The sequence below is a fragment of the Protopterus annectens genome, chromosome 9.part0 (assembly GCF_019279795.1).
Source record: "Protopterus annectens isolate FY-2018-M chromosome 9.part0, PAN1.0, whole genome shotgun sequence".
Taxonomy (NCBI): Eukaryota; Metazoa; Chordata; order Ceratodontiformes; family Protopteridae; genus Protopterus; species Protopterus annectens.
In genome coordinates, this window is record NC_056743.1 from 622,481,810 (window position 1) to 622,503,210 (window position 21,401).

At 40.8% G+C, this 21,401-nt stretch overlaps 1 protein-coding gene across 2 annotated transcripts in view; it reads right to left on the reverse strand.

Moving 5' to 3' along the window:
* The window catches only part of C4B (complement C4B (Chido blood group)), an 876,141-nt gene that overhangs the window by 459,107 nt on the left and 395,633 nt on the right, over positions 1-21,401 (reverse strand). For both annotated transcript variants that reach the window (XM_044083184.1, XM_044083183.1), the window contains exons 19-20: positions 16,618-16,691; positions 14,641-14,780 (exon numbers count right to left, since the gene is read on the reverse strand). In XM_044083184.1, coding sequence (XP_043939119.1) covers positions 14,641-14,780; positions 16,618-16,691 — 214 coding nt within the window. The remainder of the gene's footprint in view (positions 1-14,640; positions 14,781-16,617; positions 16,692-21,401) is intronic.

A 21,401-nucleotide genomic window follows, 5' to 3' on the forward strand; every position in this document is an offset into this window, starting at 1 on the left:
AGATTGGCAGCAGTAGTTGATAAAACAGTTAAGTAGAAAAATGTCACTTTTCCCACTGAAAAATACCATGGAATGCTCTTTAAAACTTAACATAGCCCCAAAGTAATTTTGGAAGTACAAATATGACTCTGTCATTGTCCATGCTGGAGTGAATGACTTGAGACATACCTCCCTGGACTACATGAAAAGAGACATGGAAGAGCTCTTGGATCATGTGACCCAGGCAGGTATGACCCTAGCCCTGAGTAGCTTCCGACCTTCACCCAGAATGATACCACAGTATAAAGACAAAATGATTGACTTCAACAATTGGCTAAGCTTCTGGTGTCATTCAAAGGGGATCCAGTATTTGTCTGCCTGGGAAGACATGATAAACAAACCACGATGCTTTGCCAGAGATGGTCTGCACCTGTCACACCTGGGATTCAGGTTACTGGCTAAAGCTGTTGCCACCCCTATAGTGCCTTTTTTAGGCAAGGTTCAAAGGATAAAACCACCACCGTAACAGATACAAGCATGCAAAATCTAAAGGTAATGCTACTCAATGCTAGAAGTCTAAACCTCAAAATGCACTCTCTCGAGGCACTCCTAAAAATGGAGAACATCAATATCTGTGCAGTAACTGAGACCTGGTTCAAGGCACCAGAGAGCACCCCTGCAATACCAGGCTACAACTCTTACCACACTTTTCGGCCACAAAACCAAGACCGAAACACTAAAGGTGGAGGAGTGTCCATATTCACCAAGGATATTCACACCTCCAGGCTAGATGCCCAACACAATGCATCTGAAATTCTCCAGGTGCAACTAACACTGGGTAAGACTGCAATCCAAATTGTAGCTTGCTACAGATCCCCCACCATGCCCCAAGATTCTCACTACACCTTTCTAAACATACTGGAAAATATTAAGATACAACCAAACACCCTAATACTGGGTGATTTCAACTACCCTGCCATTAACTGGGAAAACTATTCGGGTACCAACTCCTTTTCCCAACAGTTCTTGGAATTCATAAATTCCAACGCCCTGGATCAACTAATCCATTGTCCCACCAGGGGCTCCAATATCCTAGACCTGGTCATTACCAACATGGGAGATAGATGCTCCACACCAGTGGTCACCCCCTTATTGGTCAGGTCTGATCATAAGCAAATCACCCTTGACATCCACATCCCACCCCCACCCCTCAGTAAGGAAACCTCCTTAAAAAACTTCTCCAAAGCCACCTTCATGCTACTGAAGTCAGAATTGACAAACTTCATGACACCCACGCAGACGGGATCTGGAAGTTCGACTGCAGAATCCTAAACTAAGGCACTGTACGAGCACATCCACTCGAGCATGAATCATGCCATCCCAAATAGAACCAAGATGCTCCTCTCCAAAAAAAGGAAGCCAATCTGGTGGTCCCCTGCTATAAACAAACTATACAACAGAAGGAAGAAACTGTTGCAGAAAAGAAGAAAATCCCAGGATGCAGAAAACTCCCTCACCAGCCTCAGTAAGAAGCTGAGATCCCTCATAAAATCCTCAAAAGCTAGTTAAGAAAATAAAATTGCCAAAGATTCCAAAGAAAACCACAAGGCATTCTATAGTTATGTCAAGAATCTAAATGGCAATGCTCTGATCTGCTCTGAGCTACAACAGAATGGCATTAAATATACTGATCCCAAGGATATTGCCAATATCCTGGCAGATTGATTTAGTGCCAACTTCACCCCCTCTCACCCCCTAAAGGGCCCATCTCGATACCAAAAGATTGCCAAATTCCAGTAATCACGGCCACACAGGTAGAAACCGCACTCTCAAAAGCTAAGAATACAGCATCCATGGGACCAGATGACATCCCAAGCTGTGTACTACATGAACTACAAAATGAACTGGCACCTCACCCAAGTGTCATGTTTAATCATAGCCTCACTTCAGGCTTTGTGCCCACTGAGTGGCACACAGCTACAGTTATCCCGCTCTACAAGGGAGGATCCGCCTTGGATCCCGGGAACTACTGTCCCATCTGTCTGACAAGCTGATCTGCAAGGGCATGGAACGCATTATCATGGAACTTATAAACAGAGACATTGGCAACCTTCAAACACTGGACCCCACCCAGTTTGGGTTTGTGAAGGGCCAATCTTGTCTCCTGAATCTGATTGACTTCTTCGAATCAGTCTCCAGAGCAGTGGACGAGGGTAAGGCGGTCCACACAGCCTATCTAGACTTCGCCAAGGCCTTCGACACCATCCCCCACTCTGGAATCATACATAAACTTACTAAGCTGGGCATAAATCCCTACGTCACTCGATGGGTTGCCAACTGGCTTACTGACAGAACCCAGACTGTAAAAGTAGCCGACTTCAAATCCAACTCCAAACAAGTGACAAGTGGAGAACATCAGGGTTCAGTCCTGGGACCACTCTTGTTTGGCATCTACTTCTCTGAAGTACAGGCCAACACTAAGGGACTCTGGCTAACAAAGTTTGCAGATGACTGCAAACTGGGAGCCATTATTGAATCCTCAAATGATGTGGATATTCTACAAAAGGGCCTTACAGAAATAGATGCCTGGTGCCAGAGCCATGGGCTCAAGCTGAATGCCAAGAAATGTAAAGTTATCCCCTTTGGAAAAAAACATGTACCCATGAATTACCACATAGGTGGCAGGACACTAAACATTGAAAGTGTGATGAGAGACTTAGGGACACAGGTGGACAGTGGTCTCACTATCGATAACCACATTGCCACAACAGTCAGGAAATCCTTCTATGTGGCACACCTCATCACTAAGGGCTTCTCATCCAGAAAAAAGGAGGCCATTGTCCCACTGTACTCATCCCTCATTAGATCCATTATAGAGTATAATGCCCCATTTGGTATGTACCTCACAAGACATCTGCAACAGCTGGAAAGGCCACAGAAATACCTCACTAAAAGAATCACAGGCCTAAAGCAGATGCCATATGCTGACCAACTAAAAAAACTCCAGCTATACTCTGTGGCATATTGTCTACTCAGAGGCAATCTCTGCTTAACATACAAAGCCATGTCAAACCCTGAGCTGTTGGACATGCTCTACTTAAAGAAATCCCAGCCCATCAGAGTCACATGCTCCAGGGATCTAAACCTTGTCATCACAATGAACAAAACATGCTGGAGGGATAGGTTCCTGACCCAGAGACTCCCCATACTCTGGAATAGACTGCCCATACATGTCAAGGAGAGCGCCTCATTGGCCCTCTTCAAAAGGAACCTTGATGATTGGATGGGAGATAGGAAATTCACCCTGGGGATCATGTCAGTCGCCCTGCTAGACAGGGGTCCAGAAAAGTAAATATTGTGGGAAGAAATATCCAGGGAATTGTTATGGCTAGTCTCGCATAGGCCCTAGGGCCGATAGCCTAGTACCAACCTATGAACCTATAAATGTAAAATAACAGAACTGTTAAGGAAAACATAGTTTTAAATTAGCTAAAACAATTTTTTCCTCAAAAGTAAAATGTAATACTTCTGTTTAAAATTTACTAAAAGTCACACTGCAGTTTCTAAAAACATTTTTCCCAGCATAAAATAATTGATTTTACAGGAAAAAAAATCTGTTTTAGTCATAAAATTAAAAAAATGGAAGATTATTTTTCCTCAAAGGGAACTTAATTTGTCCATCAATGGAACTGTTAGCCAGCCACTAGTCCTAGAAATCTGAAAAGAGGAGCATTTTTGCTGGCAGGAAAGCTCCAAAGGGCTTGGCACCAAAACCACTCATTTTCTTCAGCTCAGCTCAATCTGGCCAGCTAATGGTTTGGGTGTATGGAAGGTGGCCTTGAAGCTTTGAAAGCTGACCAGTGGTTATATCGTTAGCAGGATACAACTCACATGGCTAAGGCTACTGCAGCAGTGATCAGTATGATGAACATATACAAGGTGAGCTGCTCTGTCCCTCATCCCTCTCCCAGAAATGGGCACACCCATTCTGCCCTACCTACACCATCAAGCACTCAAGCTGCTAAGTGAACTCCAGTTACCTGGGCCATAGATGGGGCCTTATCCTTCTGTGCTGACATGGGCTCACATATCTCAGTTTTGTACATTTGAACTACGCATTAAACTTCGTAATGATTAGCAAACTGCATACCAGGACTCAGAAATCACATTTAAGGACTCTTAGCTCAGTATGCCAGGGCAATATATTCAAATTCTGTAAGGTACGGCTCTTCACACCAAGGCTGTAGACTCAATAATTTTGAAGCATGAGAGATATGTACTGTAGCTGTGCAGTCTAACACTATGTTATCAGCAGTGTATACTGTGGGTATTTAATTTTGCAATAAGAGATCTTCATTATATAACAAGATTTTTTTAATGTAATAAAAGAAATTCAAAATGCATTGGTTGAATAATCAAATGATAGGAGAATCAATATGTACAAGGTTGTGTAATCTAACATTGAGAGATCATCCTTATGGAGCATTATGGAGGATTATTATTATTATTATTATTATTATTATTATTATTATATATTTAGGTTATAATATAACAAAGGGGGATCAGCACAGTATGTGAGACCTATGCAATCAAACAATGTGAAATCAATTTTACATAACTGGGCTGTATAATCTAGCCTATCATTATATACTAAGGACCTACAATGAAATATTGATAAGTAGTTCTATATAACCTGACACTACACAAAGAGTATACTGTATTAACAGGGCTGCATAATCTAACACTAGGAGATTGTACCACATAACGTAGCTGTAGATTGTAACAGACAGGCAGGCAGACATTAGTGCTATAGAGCAGGGCTGTATATTCTAACACTGATGGATTACATCACATAATGTTACCATGTATTGTAACAGAGAGACATAAGTGTTATGAATCAGGGCCATATAATCTAACATCAGAATATGGAACGACATAAAGTGGCTGTGGATTGTAACAGGGACACATTAGTTCTATAAAGCAAGGCTGTATAATTTAAGACTAAGAAGCTGCACCCCATACAATGGCTATATTCTCTAAAAGAAAATTTAGCATTGTGTACCAGAGCTGTATAATCTAGCACTGAGTTCACCATTATATAACAGGGCTCTGAATGTAACACTAGGAGAAGAGTATTATTTATCAGGGTAATTTAGTCTAACAGTAACAGATTATCATTATATGCTACGGCCCTGTAAAGTAACACATATGTAGTGCATGGAGCGCCATGATTACTATCCTGTATTGGGAAAAAAGGCAGCCTAGTTGAGCTCAAGCACAAGACCTGATATAAAAAGCTCTTTGAAAGGTGCTTGACGACTGTTAAGCACTTTTCTAAGCACTGCTAATATCAGATCTCGTGCTAGATACTGACTACTGTCAGTACTTGTTAAAGGCTTACAGTTTTCAAAGCTGATAAAACACTTTGAAATTTTTTTTCAGTAACCAGTAGTACATGGAACAGATACAGCTCCATGCACAACAACGAATTAGGATCAGGCATCTGATCATAACCATCTATTATGTGTTCTGGACATGAATCCAGAGATTCATCTCCCGAGATCCTATCTTGAGGTGAATTTCTTGACACCCTGGTATTGATCACGTAATGATGTGGTAACGATCAGAGGCCTAATCAGAATCTTCTGTATAAAGTACTGTAGAGCAGGGCTACCTACTCTGAGAACACATAACATATACCATATAGCAGGGTGCATAATGCAACTCTGGGAGATTGTACCACATGTAATAGAAGACTTTAGTTCTATACAGCAAGGCTGCAAATTGTAAGACTTGGGGATCACATCATATACAATTGTAACAGGGCGATTATTGCATGGTGTACCAGGGCTGTATAACATAACATTAGGAGTTCAGAATTATATACCAGGACTCTGTAATATAACACTAGAAGATCAGAATTATATACCAGGACTGTGTAATATGAAAAAAGAGGTCTTTATAATATGTTAGGGCCCTATAATGTCACACATATAATCAGCACTGTAACGCAATGTTACATAACCTGACACTACATAATGAGTATACCATATACTAGGGTTGCATAATCTGACACTTGAAAATTGTAATAAATAATGTGAGTGTGGATTGTAAAAGAGAGACACTAGATCTGTACAAAAGGATTATAATTTAAGACTAGCAGATCATACAACACACAATGTCTGCACACAATAATGAATGATTTTAGCACTGTGTACCAGAGATGTATAATTTAACACTGGGAGATTGTACCACATAATGTGGCTGTGGATTGTAACAGAGAGACATTAGGTCTATAGAAAAGAGATGTATAATTTAAGACTACGAGATAATATAACACACAATGTTTGCACACTGTAACAGAGAGATTTTAGCATTGTGTACCAGAGCTGTATAATCTAACACTTGGAGATCACATCACATACAATACTTGTGTATTGTAACAGAGATAAGTTAGTACTGTGTGTTATGGCCATATAACTGAACAATGAGAGATCAATATTTTATACAAGAGTTGTGTTAAACTGAGGCTGTGTAGTAGAATAGTGTGGGTCAGCATTATCAAAATGGTGAAAGGTTGTCCTGTGAAATCAGAACACTGTAACATACCTGCACAGTCTAACACTCAGTTCACATTATATACCATATCTATGTATTGTAACAGAGAGCCACATGTGCTGGACACCATGGCTATATAATCCAATACTGGGAAGGCACACCAATGTCACAGCTGTGCATTGTAACAGAGAGGCTTCATAGTAACACTGGAATATCAACACTGCATACTTTGTCTGTAAAAAGGATAATTGTGAGATTAGTCCTGAATACAAGGTCTCCATTTTTTAACATATGGATATAAGCAGTGTGTACCAGCACTATGTAAACCAACACAGGAATATCAGCTGTGTGTGCTGGGTGTATGTAAAATAAAACCTGTGCATCAGCAATGTATACAAGTGCTATGTAATCTAGTCCTGGGAAACTGGCTCTGTGCCAGGGTGTGTGTAATCTAATATAGGTACATCATTAGTGGGAAGCAAGACCGTGTAATCAAAGAGTAGGACAGTAACAGTCTGTATCAGAACTGTGTAATCTAACAATAGGATATCAGCAGCGTGAACTAGAACTATGGAATCTAATCTTTGTTAAGCAGGTCCATGATGATGTGCTCCATAGCTTTGCAAACCAGACTCATCAGGCTAATGGGGAGATAGTTCTCAGGGTCTGTAGTTGCTCCCCCTTTATGGAGAGGGATGACTGTAGCAGTGTACCATTCATTAGGGACATAGCCTGAGGTAAGGCTGTGATTGAACAGGGCACACAGATGTGGTGCCAGTTCGTTTTGTAACTCATGTAGGAAGCAGCCAGGGATATTATCAGGTCCCAGGAACACTGTATTCTTGGCTTTGGGCAATCCAGCTTTTTCGTGTGCTGCAGAAATGGTGGGTACCAGGCTTTCTTCTGGTATTGTGATAGGGCCCTTGGGGGGAGGTAAAGTTGGCACTGGATCTGTCAGCCAGTATGTTAGCTATATCTGTTGCCTCAGTATAGGAGGTGCCATTGTGCAATAATTCAGAGCAAATCTGGGTGTTGCCTTTGAGGTTTTTGATATAGCTATAGAAGGCTTTGTGGTTGTTTTTAGTGTTAGCCACAATTCTGCCTTCATAGCTGGCTTTAGAGGATTTGATAAGGGATCTCAGCTTTTTGTTGAGACTGATAAGGGAGGTTTTCCAGTCTTGTGACTTCATTTTTTTCTGCAACAGTTTCTTTCTTCTGTTGTAGAGTTTATTGATGGCTGGGGACCACCAGATTGGCTTCCTTTTTTGGAAGAGAGTGTCTATTTGGTATGGCAAGGTCGATGCATTTGTGTACATGCTCGTACAGTGCATTGGTGTATGATTCAGCAGTCATGCAGCTATTTTCCATTGGCTTGGGTGCTGAAAAGTTATCCACCTCTGTTTTTAGGAGCCCAAAGTCGAGTTTTTCTGGCTGGTCACCTTAGCGGGGGGGTGTAGGTGAGATGGAGATTTCCATGGTGGTCAGTTTGTGGTCAGATTTAACCAGGGAGAAATTGACTATAGGTGTGGAACAACAGTCTCCCATGTTGGTGATAACCAGGTCTAGGATGTTGCTTCCTCTAGTGAGGGGTCAAAATGAGCTGATTCAGAGCATTGGAATTTATAAATTCCAGAAAGCATTGGGCCTTTACATTGGTACTTGAATAGTTATTCCAGTTGATGGAAGGGTAGTTCAAGTCACCCAGTACTGGGTTGGACCTTGATAGATTCCAGGGTGCTTAGGAACTTGAAGTGAGAGTCTGGGGATATGTCTGGGGTTCTGTAGCAGGCTATGACTTGTATCACTGTCTTACCCAGTGTTAGCTGTATCTGAAATATTTCAGATGCATTGTGCTGGGCTACCAGTCTAGAGTTGTGCATATCCTTTAAAAATATGGAGACACCACTGCTTTTGGAGCTTCCGGACGTGTTCTGGGGCTGAAAGGTATGGAATGAGTTGTAGTCTGGGAGTGCAGGGGTGCTTTCTGCCTCTTTAAACCAGGTCTCCGTTACAGCACAGATGTCGACATTCTCCATTTTGAAGAGAGCTTCGAGTGAGTGCATCTTGAGATTTAGACTTCTAGCATTGAGCAACATGACTCTTAGATTGTATTTGTTTGTAGCTGTTGTGGAATTATGGTCTTTTGAACACTGCCTAAAAAAGGCACTATAGGTGTAGCAAGAGCCTTAGCCAGAACCCAGAATCCCAGGGGTGACAGATGCAGGCCGTTTCTGGCAAAGCATCAAGGTCTGTCGATCATTTTGTCCCAGGCAGACAGATACTGGATCCCCTTAGAATGATGCCAGAAACATAGCCAATTGTTGAAGTCAATCATTTTCTGCTCATACTGTGGTATTATTCTGGGTGATGGTAGAATACTGCTCAGGGCTAGGGTCATAACTGCCTGGGCCACATAATCTGAGAGTTCCATGACATCTCTTTTCATGTAGTCCAGGGAGGTATGTCTCAGGTCATTCACACCCACATGGAAAATGACTGAGTCATATTTGTACTTGTTGTGGAGTGACCTGAGTTCATGTGCTATGGGTGGATCCTGGCACCTGATAAACAACTGATTGTCACCTTCTCCTTGTTCAACCTAGTGAGTGGGACATCAGTGTGCCTCACAACTGAGTCGCCTATGATTAGTACATTGGGCAAAGTGTTTTGTCTTAAGGGCTTGGGTTGAGGGACACACTGTGGTGGTGAGCAATATGTTCTTGTGTTGGTGTTGTGTTTTGGTGGTCAAGTGCCTTTCTGTCAAGGGGGTCTCTGTTGTTTGGGTAAATTTTTATTGAGAGCCTCCATGAAGGTGGGTGTATGGTTTGTGTTTCTATGTGTGGATTGTGATGGTTGGTGTTTTAGAGAGGTGTGTGTTCTATGTAGTGAGTTGCAGGTGTTGACCTTCTCCTCTTGACTGGTCCAGTCTTGGTTGGAGTGTGCACTGCTTCCAGTTTGGTAATATAAGTGCAGCTCTCACAGGTATGAGTGTTGGGAGGTAAGAGGAGAGGGTTGTCTGTGTACATTGGGCAGTTGCCACACTGTTTCAGAATGCCCAAGTGCACCAGGTTAGCAGGAGAAAGCACAGAAAGTTGCCCTACAATCATACTAGGAAGGGTGGTCATAACTAATACGTACTGGTGTTGTTACTGCATAGGAACAGCTAGTGCTGAAAGCATCTAAGTGTGCTACAATAAATGCTACAAAAGCCTGTTAAAGTGCTAGCCGATTAAGTTAATTGAAGTGCAAGAAGTAAAAGAACAAACACGTTCTAAGAGGAAAAATTGAAGAGCAGACTTTCTGGAACCAGTAATAGTTTACCTCAGCTGAGTGCCGCTGCATGTTGTGCAAACACAAGCTTTTAAACCAGAAAGTTGAAAAGGATGGAAAAAATGTCCAAACAGCCAATTAACTACAATTTCTGGATGAGAAACCACTCCTCTTATGGTAGATAGGCTACCTAGTGCTTACCACTCCCACTGATATGCTAGAAGTTTTTCCTCTAACACAGAAAGGCCTGGGCGGGCTAAGAAACTTACAAAACAGTCTTGGATACAGCAAATCTGTATTTAGACTAGACTAGTTACAGGAAAGGTGGGAAACAAGCATAGAACCATTCCCCACTCAGGTATCATTGATAAAGTCACAAAACTAGGCATCAATCCTTACATCACTAAGTGGGTTGCAAACTGGCTCACAGACAGAACCCACAAAGTGAAAGTTGTGGATTCCAAGTCAGACTGTCGACCAGTCAAGAGTGGAATCCCACAGGGCTTGGTTCTGGGCCCTCTTCTGTTTGGCATCTACATCTCAGAAGTCCAGGTGAACAGAGAAGGAATTGCCTGATCAAGTTCACTGATGACTGCAAGCTAGGAGTCATTATCAACTCCCCAAGTGATGCAGACATCCTACAAAAGGGCCTTTCTGAGACCAATGATTGGTGTCAGAACCATGGCCTGAAGCTTAATGCCAAAAAATGTGTTATCATCCCGTTCGGAAAAAACTCAGTTCCCATGAATTACCACGTTGATGGGAGCCCACTGAACACTGAAGGGGTCATAAGAGATCTGGGCACACAGGTCAACAGCCACCTCACGTTCGACCACCACATTGCCACTATGGTCAGAAAGTCCTTCTACGTGGCACATCTTATAACCAAAGGTTTCGCATCCAGGAAGAAAGAGGTCATCATCCCTCTCTACTCATCCATCATTACACCAGTTATCGAATATAACACCCCATTTGGCATGTATTTGACCAGACACCTGCAACAGCTAGAGATGCCACAAAATTACATCACAAAATGGATCCTAGACTTTAAATGCACATCCTACATGGACAGACTCAAGAAACTTCAGATATTCTCAGTCTCTTATCATCTACTTAGAGGTGATTTCTGCTTGACTTACAAAGCCATGTCTGACCCAGACCTACTTGAAATGCTACACCTAAAGAAATCCCAATCTCCCTGCACCACACGCTCCAGAGATCACAACCTCATTACCACAAATAAAAGAACATGCTGGAGGGACAGGTTCATCTCCCAAAGACTGCCCATACTCTGGAATAAGCTTCCCATTCATGTCAAGCAGAGCTCCTTGCTGCCTCTCTTCAAGAGAAATCTTGATGAGTGAATGGGTAACAGAAGGTTCACTCCAGGGATCATTCCAGTTGCCCTATTGGATAGGGGCACTGTGAACTAACATCAGGTGGCACGGTGCCTGGGCAATTTTTTGGGGTAGTCTTATAAAGGCTGCAGGGCCATTAGCCTAGTACACATCTACGAACCTATAAACCTAATACTGGTGTATCAGCAGTGTATCAAAATGTGAGCACACCAATTAAGATGAGCAGAGGCAAATAAAGTGCATTATTTGTCTCTGCTCAGTTTGGTTGGTATGCTCACATTTTGACTTGTTATTTGGAATCTATTGTGTGTTGTGAGCAACCTTTGGCAGAGTGTGTGTTTTTTGCTTTTTACGTATCGGCAGTGTGTGCCAGGACTATGTAATCTAACAGTGGTGTATCAGCAGTGTGTGCCAGGACTATGTAATCTAACAACAGGAAGTCAGCAGTTTGTACAAAAACTGCCAGGACTATGTAATCTAACAATAGGAAGTCAGCAGTTTGTACAAAAACTATGTAATCTAACAGTGATGTATCAGCAGTGTTTGCCAGGACTATGTAATCTAACAACGATATATCAGCAGTGTGTTCCAAGACTATGTAATCTAACAGCAGGATATCAGCAGCGTGTACAAAAACTATGTAATCTAACACTAGTGTATCAGCAGTGTGTAACAGGACTATGTAATCCAACACTGGTGTATCAGCAGTGTGAACCAGGACCATGTAATCTAATACTGGGTATCAGCAGTGTTTACCAGGACTATGTAATCTAACACTGGTGTATCAGTAGTGTGTACCAGCAGCATGTAATCTAACACTGGTTTATCAGCAGTGTGTACGAGGACTATGTAATCCAACACTGGTGTATCAGCAATGTGTACCAGGACCATGTAATCTAACACTGGTGTATTAGCAATGTGTACCAGCAGCATGTAATCTAACACTGGTTTATCAGCGGTGTGTACGAGGACTATGTAATCCAACACTGGTGTATCGGCAGTGTGAACAAGGACCATGTAATCTAACACTGGTGTATCAGCAGGGTTTACCAGGACTATGTAATATTGCAGTGGGGCATCAACAATGTGTATCAAGGCTATGCAATCTGACACTGGGATATCAGCAATGTACACCTTTCTTAAATAATCTAACACTGGGATATCAGCAGTGTATGCAAAGGCTATGTAACCTTATGCTGTCATAGCAATAGTATCCACCAGGGCATCAGCAGTCTCTATACAAGAACTATGTAGTCTAACACTGGGACATCAGCAGTGCATAGAAAGGCTATGTAACTCTGCATTAGGATATCAGCAGTGTGTACCAGGACTATGTAATCTTATGCTAGGGCAGCAGTAGCATCCACCAGTGGTCTATAATCTGGCACTGGAACAGCAACAGGCTTTATACAAGAACTATGTAATCTAACACTATTATAGCAGAACAGTGTACTAGGGCTATGCAATTTAACACTAGGAATATCAGCAGTGTATACAAAGACTATGTAATCTTACACTGAGATGTCAGTACTGTGTACCAGAGGTATGTAATCTTATACTAGGATATCAACAGTGTGCAACTGAGCAATATAATCTGACACTGAGACATTGGCAGTGTGTACCAGGGCTACATAATCTGACACTGAGACATTGGCAGTGTGTATCAGGGCTACATAATCTGATACTGAGACATCAGCAGTGTGTACCAAGGCTACATAATCTGACACTGAGACATCGGCAGTGTGTACCAGGGCTACATAATCAGGCACTAAGACATCATCAGTGTGTGCCACAGCTACATAATCTGACACTGAGATAGCAGCATTGTCTGTACAAGAAGTATATAATTTAACAATGGGATATCAGCAATATCTAGCAGAGCTACAGTATGCAGTGTAACACAGTGATATTAATAGTGTTTAAAACTGTAATCTAATGTAATATATGTAAGGATATGTAATCTAACATAACAGATAAAGGGACAGATAAATAGATAGGTAGGTAGATAGACAGATAAAAAAATATAAAAACAGTTAATTGCTGTTTGTGTATATGTAGGCACTGGTGTATACTGCTCAAAGCAGTGCTAGGCTAACCCTTCTCTGGGACAGGGAAGCAGAGTTCCTCCCTAACCCAGTTAAAGTGTAACTTGGACAACTGGATGGGGAACAGGAAAGTCATCCCTGGTTTGGCACCTATTTCTGTAATGGACACAGGCAGCTTGTAAATGGTTCATCTCCTAGGCCCCTTCTTGTAAATGTTTAATCTTCCAAGCCACTGCTTATACTTATCAAGGGTATCAGAACTTTTCAGAGATTTGGGATGCATTGTAAGGCTTAAAAAGGTCCCTGTGGTTGTTAGTCTGCTACGGGTCTCTATGACAGTATTGAATGGACTAAATAGCGAATGCTATTTAGTCAATCCGATACTGTCGAAATGGCAAAATAGCAAAGTCGTGGAACATCTAATTTTTTCCCAGAGAAAAAATTCGGTGGGCCGTCTTCAGGACTTTGCCATTTTCTCCACTATGATGTGATCTCGGAATTGGTATATTTAAGTAGGGGGGTGTTTACATTTATTTTTTTGATTTAAGGAGCAGCAAATTTTTTCTGTGGGAAAAAAATTTGCTGTTCCATTTGTTTGATATTTTGTTGTTTTGATATTATCGGTATGATGAAATAGTGTTCGCTATTTACATCGTACGATAATATGATATAGACATGTCTGGTACACACCTATGAACCTATAAGGTCAGACTAGAGTAGGCTGGTAATTTAGATATCTGTCAAATGTAATAAGTAGAGGCCTGAGACTTAGTCATTTGCATAGTGGGTAACAGTAGGCAGTGGAGTGTGTTCCATGGGAAAGTACCTCCAACAACTTCCAAGTCTAAGAGGGAGATAATGGGTGTCCGTCATTAGCAGGCTAACATGGGAATTAGGTAAGAGTCTCCAATCCTCACCAATGAGTAGGTCTGGAGAGATTCTAGACAGCTGGAAATACATCACCTCTGTCAGGGGAGTGTTTATTGGCAGCGAGACAGACTTGTCACCAATAGTACTGGCATTTAGAACCAGAAATAGCCACTTTTGCATATGTGTATGCATATGCATAAGAAATGTACTTTCATACCCTTAGTGTGATGGTGGTAAATGTTTTCTAAATCCAGGGCAGGAGGACTTCATAAATGGGATTCTCCACAGTACAGCTTAAGTACAGTTTAAGCTCAAGACAAGAGGAAATTGCTTATGCCAGACATAGGACTTGTATGAATCTCAGTTGTACTTAGTGTTCAAATGTATAGGTACTGTATACAATATCTATATCACAAAACTGAATATGTAAAACACAGTTTAGAATATGCAGCTTAACAGATGGTTACTATACTATGCTAAACATTTTAGATCTCTACATAAGTTGCGATGACGCTGAACATTGGCAGTGTAGCTGATTTGCATTATTTTCTTGTACAGACCTTGAGTTCTCCATCATGATAGTTGTACAGTACTGCCCTTATTTCCAACTGCTCAAAACGTTTTACAGAGTAAGGCAGGCGGAGTGAAATGTGGAACTTTTTGAAGGCTTTGATTGTAACAGGCTCGGCAATGCATATACCTGCAGACAGACAAGAGTTATCATAGAAAGAGACAAGCCAGAACTTTCAATAAAAAATCCAAATGACTAGTAATGGAAATACCTCTGGTAGTTAAACAATATCTCTCTTTTTATACATTTATAATAATCTGATTTTAAAACTAACACTGACTATTGTTTGTTAGCGTGTTTCTCTTACTGAGTAACCCAACACAAGAACAAAATTCAGTGGCAGAATGCCTGAACCTTGGCGCAGTTCTCAGAGTATTCACTTGAACTGCTGCTTTACTGGGACTAATTAGCGACTTAATAGAGAGTGAGCTGAAGAACGCTAACCTTGAGAACAAAAAACTTTTCTCACTAATTTACTTACTGAGATGTGGATCTGAGTGATCATTTCAGGAAGAGATGAGAGATAACCCATGGCTGTATCATTCTTTGGCAGACATTATAGAGTAATGAAGCAAGAATGTGAAGCTCAAAAATGACGTCGGTGGCAGGAAGATGCTTTGTGTTGCATCTGTGGGGATGTGCATACATTCAGTCATTGCACACCACTTGGCAAGAGCATAGGGCATAAACAAAAATACATTCTAGCTACAGAGTGGCAAGCCTTCCTGACACATTACCTTCCTTGATATGAAGGTGATGCTATATAGTCTAGGAAGAACCTGCAGGGGCAGTTAGACATGTTGGGGTATTACCCCCCCCCCCACAAACAAATTTGAGCAGAGGTAGGATTGTAAACAAGTTACAGGTACCATTAACTTATTGGTAGAACTTCCTTTCCCCTACAAAAAAATTAATGGCAGAAACTAGGTACTAAAGAGTTTGAGAAAACAAAGCATAACACTAAAATGAAATGTACAATTACTGCACAAGTTAACAAGTACTGCGGTATGATGGCTGCATTCCACAACAGATGGGTGGAAACACTGGTTACAAAAGGGCTTACACCAATAATTTCTCATTGGACGGGAAGTGAATAGGCAGCAGAAGGGGACTGTTTGCTCATGTAGAATAAACAGCTGAACCATATTCCAAGACTTTGGCATTGTCTGTTTCTTTCTTTGAGCTGATGCTTTTGTGGCCTGCACTAATCACACAGTATTGAGAAATTTGGAAACAACGCATAGGTTAATTAAGGTACATGGCACCCATACATCCCAAATAAACTATTTAAGATGTTTATTAAAATACAGTATATATTTGAAACACTAAGCAAAGAAACATGTCAGTTAATGGAATTTACTGTGGTCTTATGAAATATTTAACCCGCACTGTTACAGAACTTCACAGGAACCTTAATACTTTAAGACCGACCACCAGCTTTCAGTCTTCAAATATATTTTATTTGCTCTTAAGTGCTTACCTCTTCCCTAGACAAAGAATATTTGCAGCTCATTCAGGTCACCTACGTTTTTCCACAGCTTTCCTGAATACCACTTGCTCAACAAAATATTTCCTTAATACTTTGATCCATATACATATAGCTCACCTTCTATGTAGATTTGTTTCTTCTCACCTTCACACATTGTCACATACTGAGACATATGCAAAGCCCAAACCACTGTACTTGCCATTCATTTATACAAATATACCCTTACAACACTAATCCATACACATGTAAATTGCTCTTTCAAAACTAATTGCAGTCATTCATAGTATGATATTCCATATCTAGCCACATGAATATAATGTTTCTAGACTTCTGTTTAGCATATTAATTACTGTCTAATGTTAAAATGTGAACTCTCAAACCTACGCTCTTGCTTCATTCACTGTTAACATTTAATCTGAAGTTCTCAGCTTGCCTGACTATAGACTTAGCTAACAGTATAATATATTTTAATGTTACCTTTGGTTTTTGACAGGCTTACAGCTTGGACTTCCCATGTTGTGATGGAGTCGGGTAATTGTATATCTCTGTGCCTTCAAAAATAAATACAAGGCTTATGATTGAATTCTTATTTTTATTTCATTTTCTGAATATGTGCTCTATATTGCATACTATATTAATCTTCATTTGAAAGTATAAGCATTAGTTGAGTCTGCATCTACACTTTTACTTAAAAGGAAAAGAAAGCACATATTGAACTAATGACCAGTGTTGGAAAGTTCTAGGAAGAGCTAAGTATGCATCATGCACTGAATATCCAAAAACATCTTGTGTATTATACAGTAACATTATTTACTGATAAACATTTCATTAGCCATTGCAATGCTCTGCAGAAAAAGAAAAGCATACATTGTTATGTTGTACAGCAGCAGTGATATTCTACATTACCTCAAACTGTAGACACTGATAGGTACAAAGGAACTTGGACTGTGGGACCACTCAGCCAAACATCTAAGTACCTAATTAACATAACACTTGACTACAGAATAGTATATAACTCTTCCCACTTCCAGTAGGATTTTGGGATACTACTCAGAAACACAAGTCTAACAACTTGTACGCAGAGCTTCCAATTACTTTCTTGAAAATAAAAAATATGTAAACAGTGTCAGTGTTAGTGGTACAACAGAAAGCATACTTGACTTTTGTTTTTTGTGTTTTTTTTTCACTGTGGAACTTTAACACTCTGTCCAAAAGGGAAAGAGAATTAAATTATTTTAATTATTTCTGTTCTGCTTAAATATTTGAGTTGCACTTATGGTGACCTGTATGGCAATACTACTTTGTACTTTTTTACTCTGTTCCACCCGTTTGCCTTTTTTACTCTGTTCTGGGACCTTGATCATGTATTTTAATTAGCAGTTGTGGGAAGATTGTGTTTCTGCATTATTCTGCACTTTTATTTCTACAAGTAGAATTACTTGTAAAAGCTATTTGTTTGCATTTTAAATCCTGCCAGGCCATAATCCTGTAGTTTAATTCACAGCTGTGGCAGAGCTTTGTACTACTGCCAGATTTTGAGCCTTAGTCATTTATTGTTGCATGTTTTCCATAAACTGTGTTACTTTTTCTGAATAGTCTGGTACCTTAAACTGAAAAAAGAAGGTCAGTAGTGAGAAAATTGTCTCTCCTCCAGTTTGTGCTTCAATGCCTTTATATTCTGCTTATCTTTTGCCTGTTTAATGTGTCTGCCCCCCACCCACCCCACTAACACATTAAACTAAAGTTTCTGAAGGAGCTCCAGTATTGCCTTTATTTACTTGGGTGCCTCTCTAGCTAGCCTGCTTGTTCTATCCAATTGTCCCACCCTTTTGCTGTTGTTGTTTTATAAGGCTTTGCCTCTGGCTTTTGCCCCTTATGATAATCTGATTTCTAAAGTACATCCCTCTGCTCTTTCATTGCTATTGACTGTTGTAGAAGCTATTTATGTCCTCTTCCGACGTGTTGTTTTCTGCAGGTCCATGATACTGACTGCCCACCTAGCAAACCAGTATTGCTCTTGAGTAAACCTCCTTTACCACAAATCTCTCCTGCTCACTTTCCAGGAGGTCAGAAAAGCTTGGAGTCCTAGTATACATTCCAGAAGTGGTTTATTTGCATTCAGTGCTGTCAAGGCAAAGTTAAGTACCTTTGATTGCTAAATTGCACAAGTTATTTCGAGTGCTTGCAACTGTTTCCTGCTTTTATGAGTGCATTTCACTGATTCTTTTTTGTAAAAAATGCTCTTCTCACTATTACTGCTGTAAGGCTGTCTTGAACTTGCCTTCAGCGAGGGATTTCCAGATGCCTGATTAAGTGGTTTGTCGACAGGATTGCACTTGCAGGTCTCGTCTTCTGTGTTTTTATAACAGGAGGACTGAGTTTATTCATCTTGTTGCAGGAGGTGTTTGCCTGGTCTGCCTGAGTTGGGAAATACACAAAGGGACTCATAGTATAGTCATTTTATCGACTAGAGGGCGCATTAGTTAGTTTTCTGCTTTTTCTGTGCTGCTATACATTTTGTGCATTTGTGGGGGGTTGCATTGCCCTGTACAGTGGCAAACACCTAGAAAGAAAATCTTTCCCTGTAGAACAATCCATATAACAATATCCTGTGATGCTGCAGTCTAGCACAAATACCTTGTGCACTGACAAAGCAGCTAGTTGGGAGTCAACTAGCAATACCTACAGATTTAGTAGAATTCAGTATTGCAGCAACATCAGTTAGTAGACTTTAAAACTGTTTAGCATAACCTAAGCAACCTTAATAGTCTGCACCAACAAAGCACCGTTAATAGCCTTCCAACCCCAGTACACTAACCCCTTGTAGCTCACAAATCAAAGGAATGCACAATATGGAAATGCAATTTCCTAACTTTTCTGCAACCCACATGATGGATATGGGCATCTTCAGACAATGTAGCAATTTTCTTATGTCTACAGAAAACCACTTAATCCTAAAAGAAGCAGACACAGAATGCATCAGGTAAACTTACACAATGACACTGGAGGCTAAACTCTTGCATACAAATGCACATCAGGTTGTTGAAACCACACAGTGACACCCACCTCACAGAGTACACAACATAGTACACAACACACACATACACTAATGTATGCTAAGGCACATAGGTTCATAGGTTCATAGGTAGGTACTAGGCTATCTGCCCAAAGGTATTTACAAGCCTAGCTGGAATGTGTTGGCTTTCGCCACCCCCTTAGATTACTTCCCTGTGCCTCTGCCCAGCAAAGCCATTGAAGTGATCAACATAAAAGCAAACAAAGATTGCCTAGACCACCCATTGTCGAAGCCATGCCTCAGCAAGCCTAAAGGCACTCAGAACAGACAACACCTAACACCAAACATACTGCTACTCTCACTGGAGTTCCAAACACTAAGCCGATAAGACAAGAAAACATACTTCCTAGGACTCTCATCAGGACAGTCCATTGTAAGATATACTGATGTCCTTCTAACCAGGCTGAACAAGGAGAAGAGAACTCTTTGTTGTTTATCTGGAGCTAGAATTCACCAACTCACACATGCATTCTAGTCATTACATCTCAGGTACCAGTATGATTCCAACATAGACCATGTAGGTGTAAATAACCTGAGATATACCCCATGGACTATATAAACAGAGACATTACAGAGACATTACAGAGTTTTCAGACTATGTGTTTCAGGGGGTTTATATGATTATATCGAACGAACAAAACCCCGAATCACATTACATCAAACATGGAACATCGAAAGCAAAAAAAAAACGAAAGCTCAGAATTCTGAAAATGGAAACCCCAGACATACATGGTTGGCCTTCACAGAGCTACACATCCTGAGGTCAGTGAGAAATGTGCAATAATTTGAATAATGCCCCCAGTGGATAACTTAGGCTTCCACAGCTATGGTGCAATCTCGGAATTGGTATATATAGGTAGGGGGGGTGTGGGTGGGGGTGAAGCCACCCCACATAAGGATTAGTTTGTAGTGTTTGTGTGTTTTGTGTTGTGTATTGGAAGGATGGTTGTGTGCTGCTTTACTGGCTGGTGTTGGAATGAATGAAGAGGTATGGTTTTGTTTGCTACGGTGAAGTGTCAGGTTGCGCTGGTAAGAAAACAAAAGCTAGTAAGTAGATGGTCAAGTGTTGCTATTTGTAAACTTTTTTGGAATTATGGGCTTTCTCTGTTTTTTGCGTTCAATATTCCATGTTTGATGTAATGCGATTCGAGATTTTGTTCGTTCGATGTTCTGATATAAACCTGTTTCAGGCTGGTATGAACCTAGCTCTGAGCAGAATACTACCATCACCAAGGATGATGCCACAATATGAGCAAACAATAAGTGATTTCAACAACTGGCTGTCTTTTTGGTGTCATTCTAAAGTGATCCAATATAAGTCATCTTTGGAGGGCATGGCTAACAGACCACATTGCCTTTCCAAGGATGGTCTGCCACTCTCCCCTCTAGGCTTTTGAATACTGGCTAAAACTTTATTCACTCCAAAGCGCCTTTTTTAAAGAATGCCAAATTGACAAACCCACTGATATAGTAAAATCAACTCAATTTAACCTCAAGGTGTTACTGCTCAATACTGGTAGCCTAAATAAAAAGCTACACTCCCTGCAAGCCCTCCTTACACTCAAGAGTACAGACATCTGTGCAGTTAATGAGACATGGTGTAAAGCAGCAGAGAGTACCCCAGCATTACAAGGTTTCAGTGCCTCCCACACTTGTAGACCAGTAGATGCACAGACAAGGGCTAAAGAAAGATCTGTCTCAATATACATCAATAGCAAGCATACCATTAGGGTGGTCAGACAGGATGACGTGTTGCAGTTCTTCCACGTACAGATCACCATAGACAAAATCTTCTATCATATAGTATCCAGTTGTAGGTCACCATCCATGTCCCAAGAAGGTCACAATGCATACCTGGACTTACTAGAGACAGTTACAATCTGATCTAATACCCTACTCATGAGTGACTTTAATTACCATGTGCAGACTAGGGATCATACACCCCTCAAATCTACAGTCATAGATATTCCAGGATTTATAAATACAAACTCCTTTGACATAATAGTGAATAAGCCCACTACAGGCTCCAACATACTGGACCTTGGGCTTAGATATATGGGGGAATGCTACCTCCTCCCATGTCTCATCCTCAGTAGTAAGATCTGATCATAAACCTGTCTCCTTGCAAGCCCAAATCAACTCCATAAGCCCATTAAAACCAGTAAAAGTTAGAACCTACTCCAAA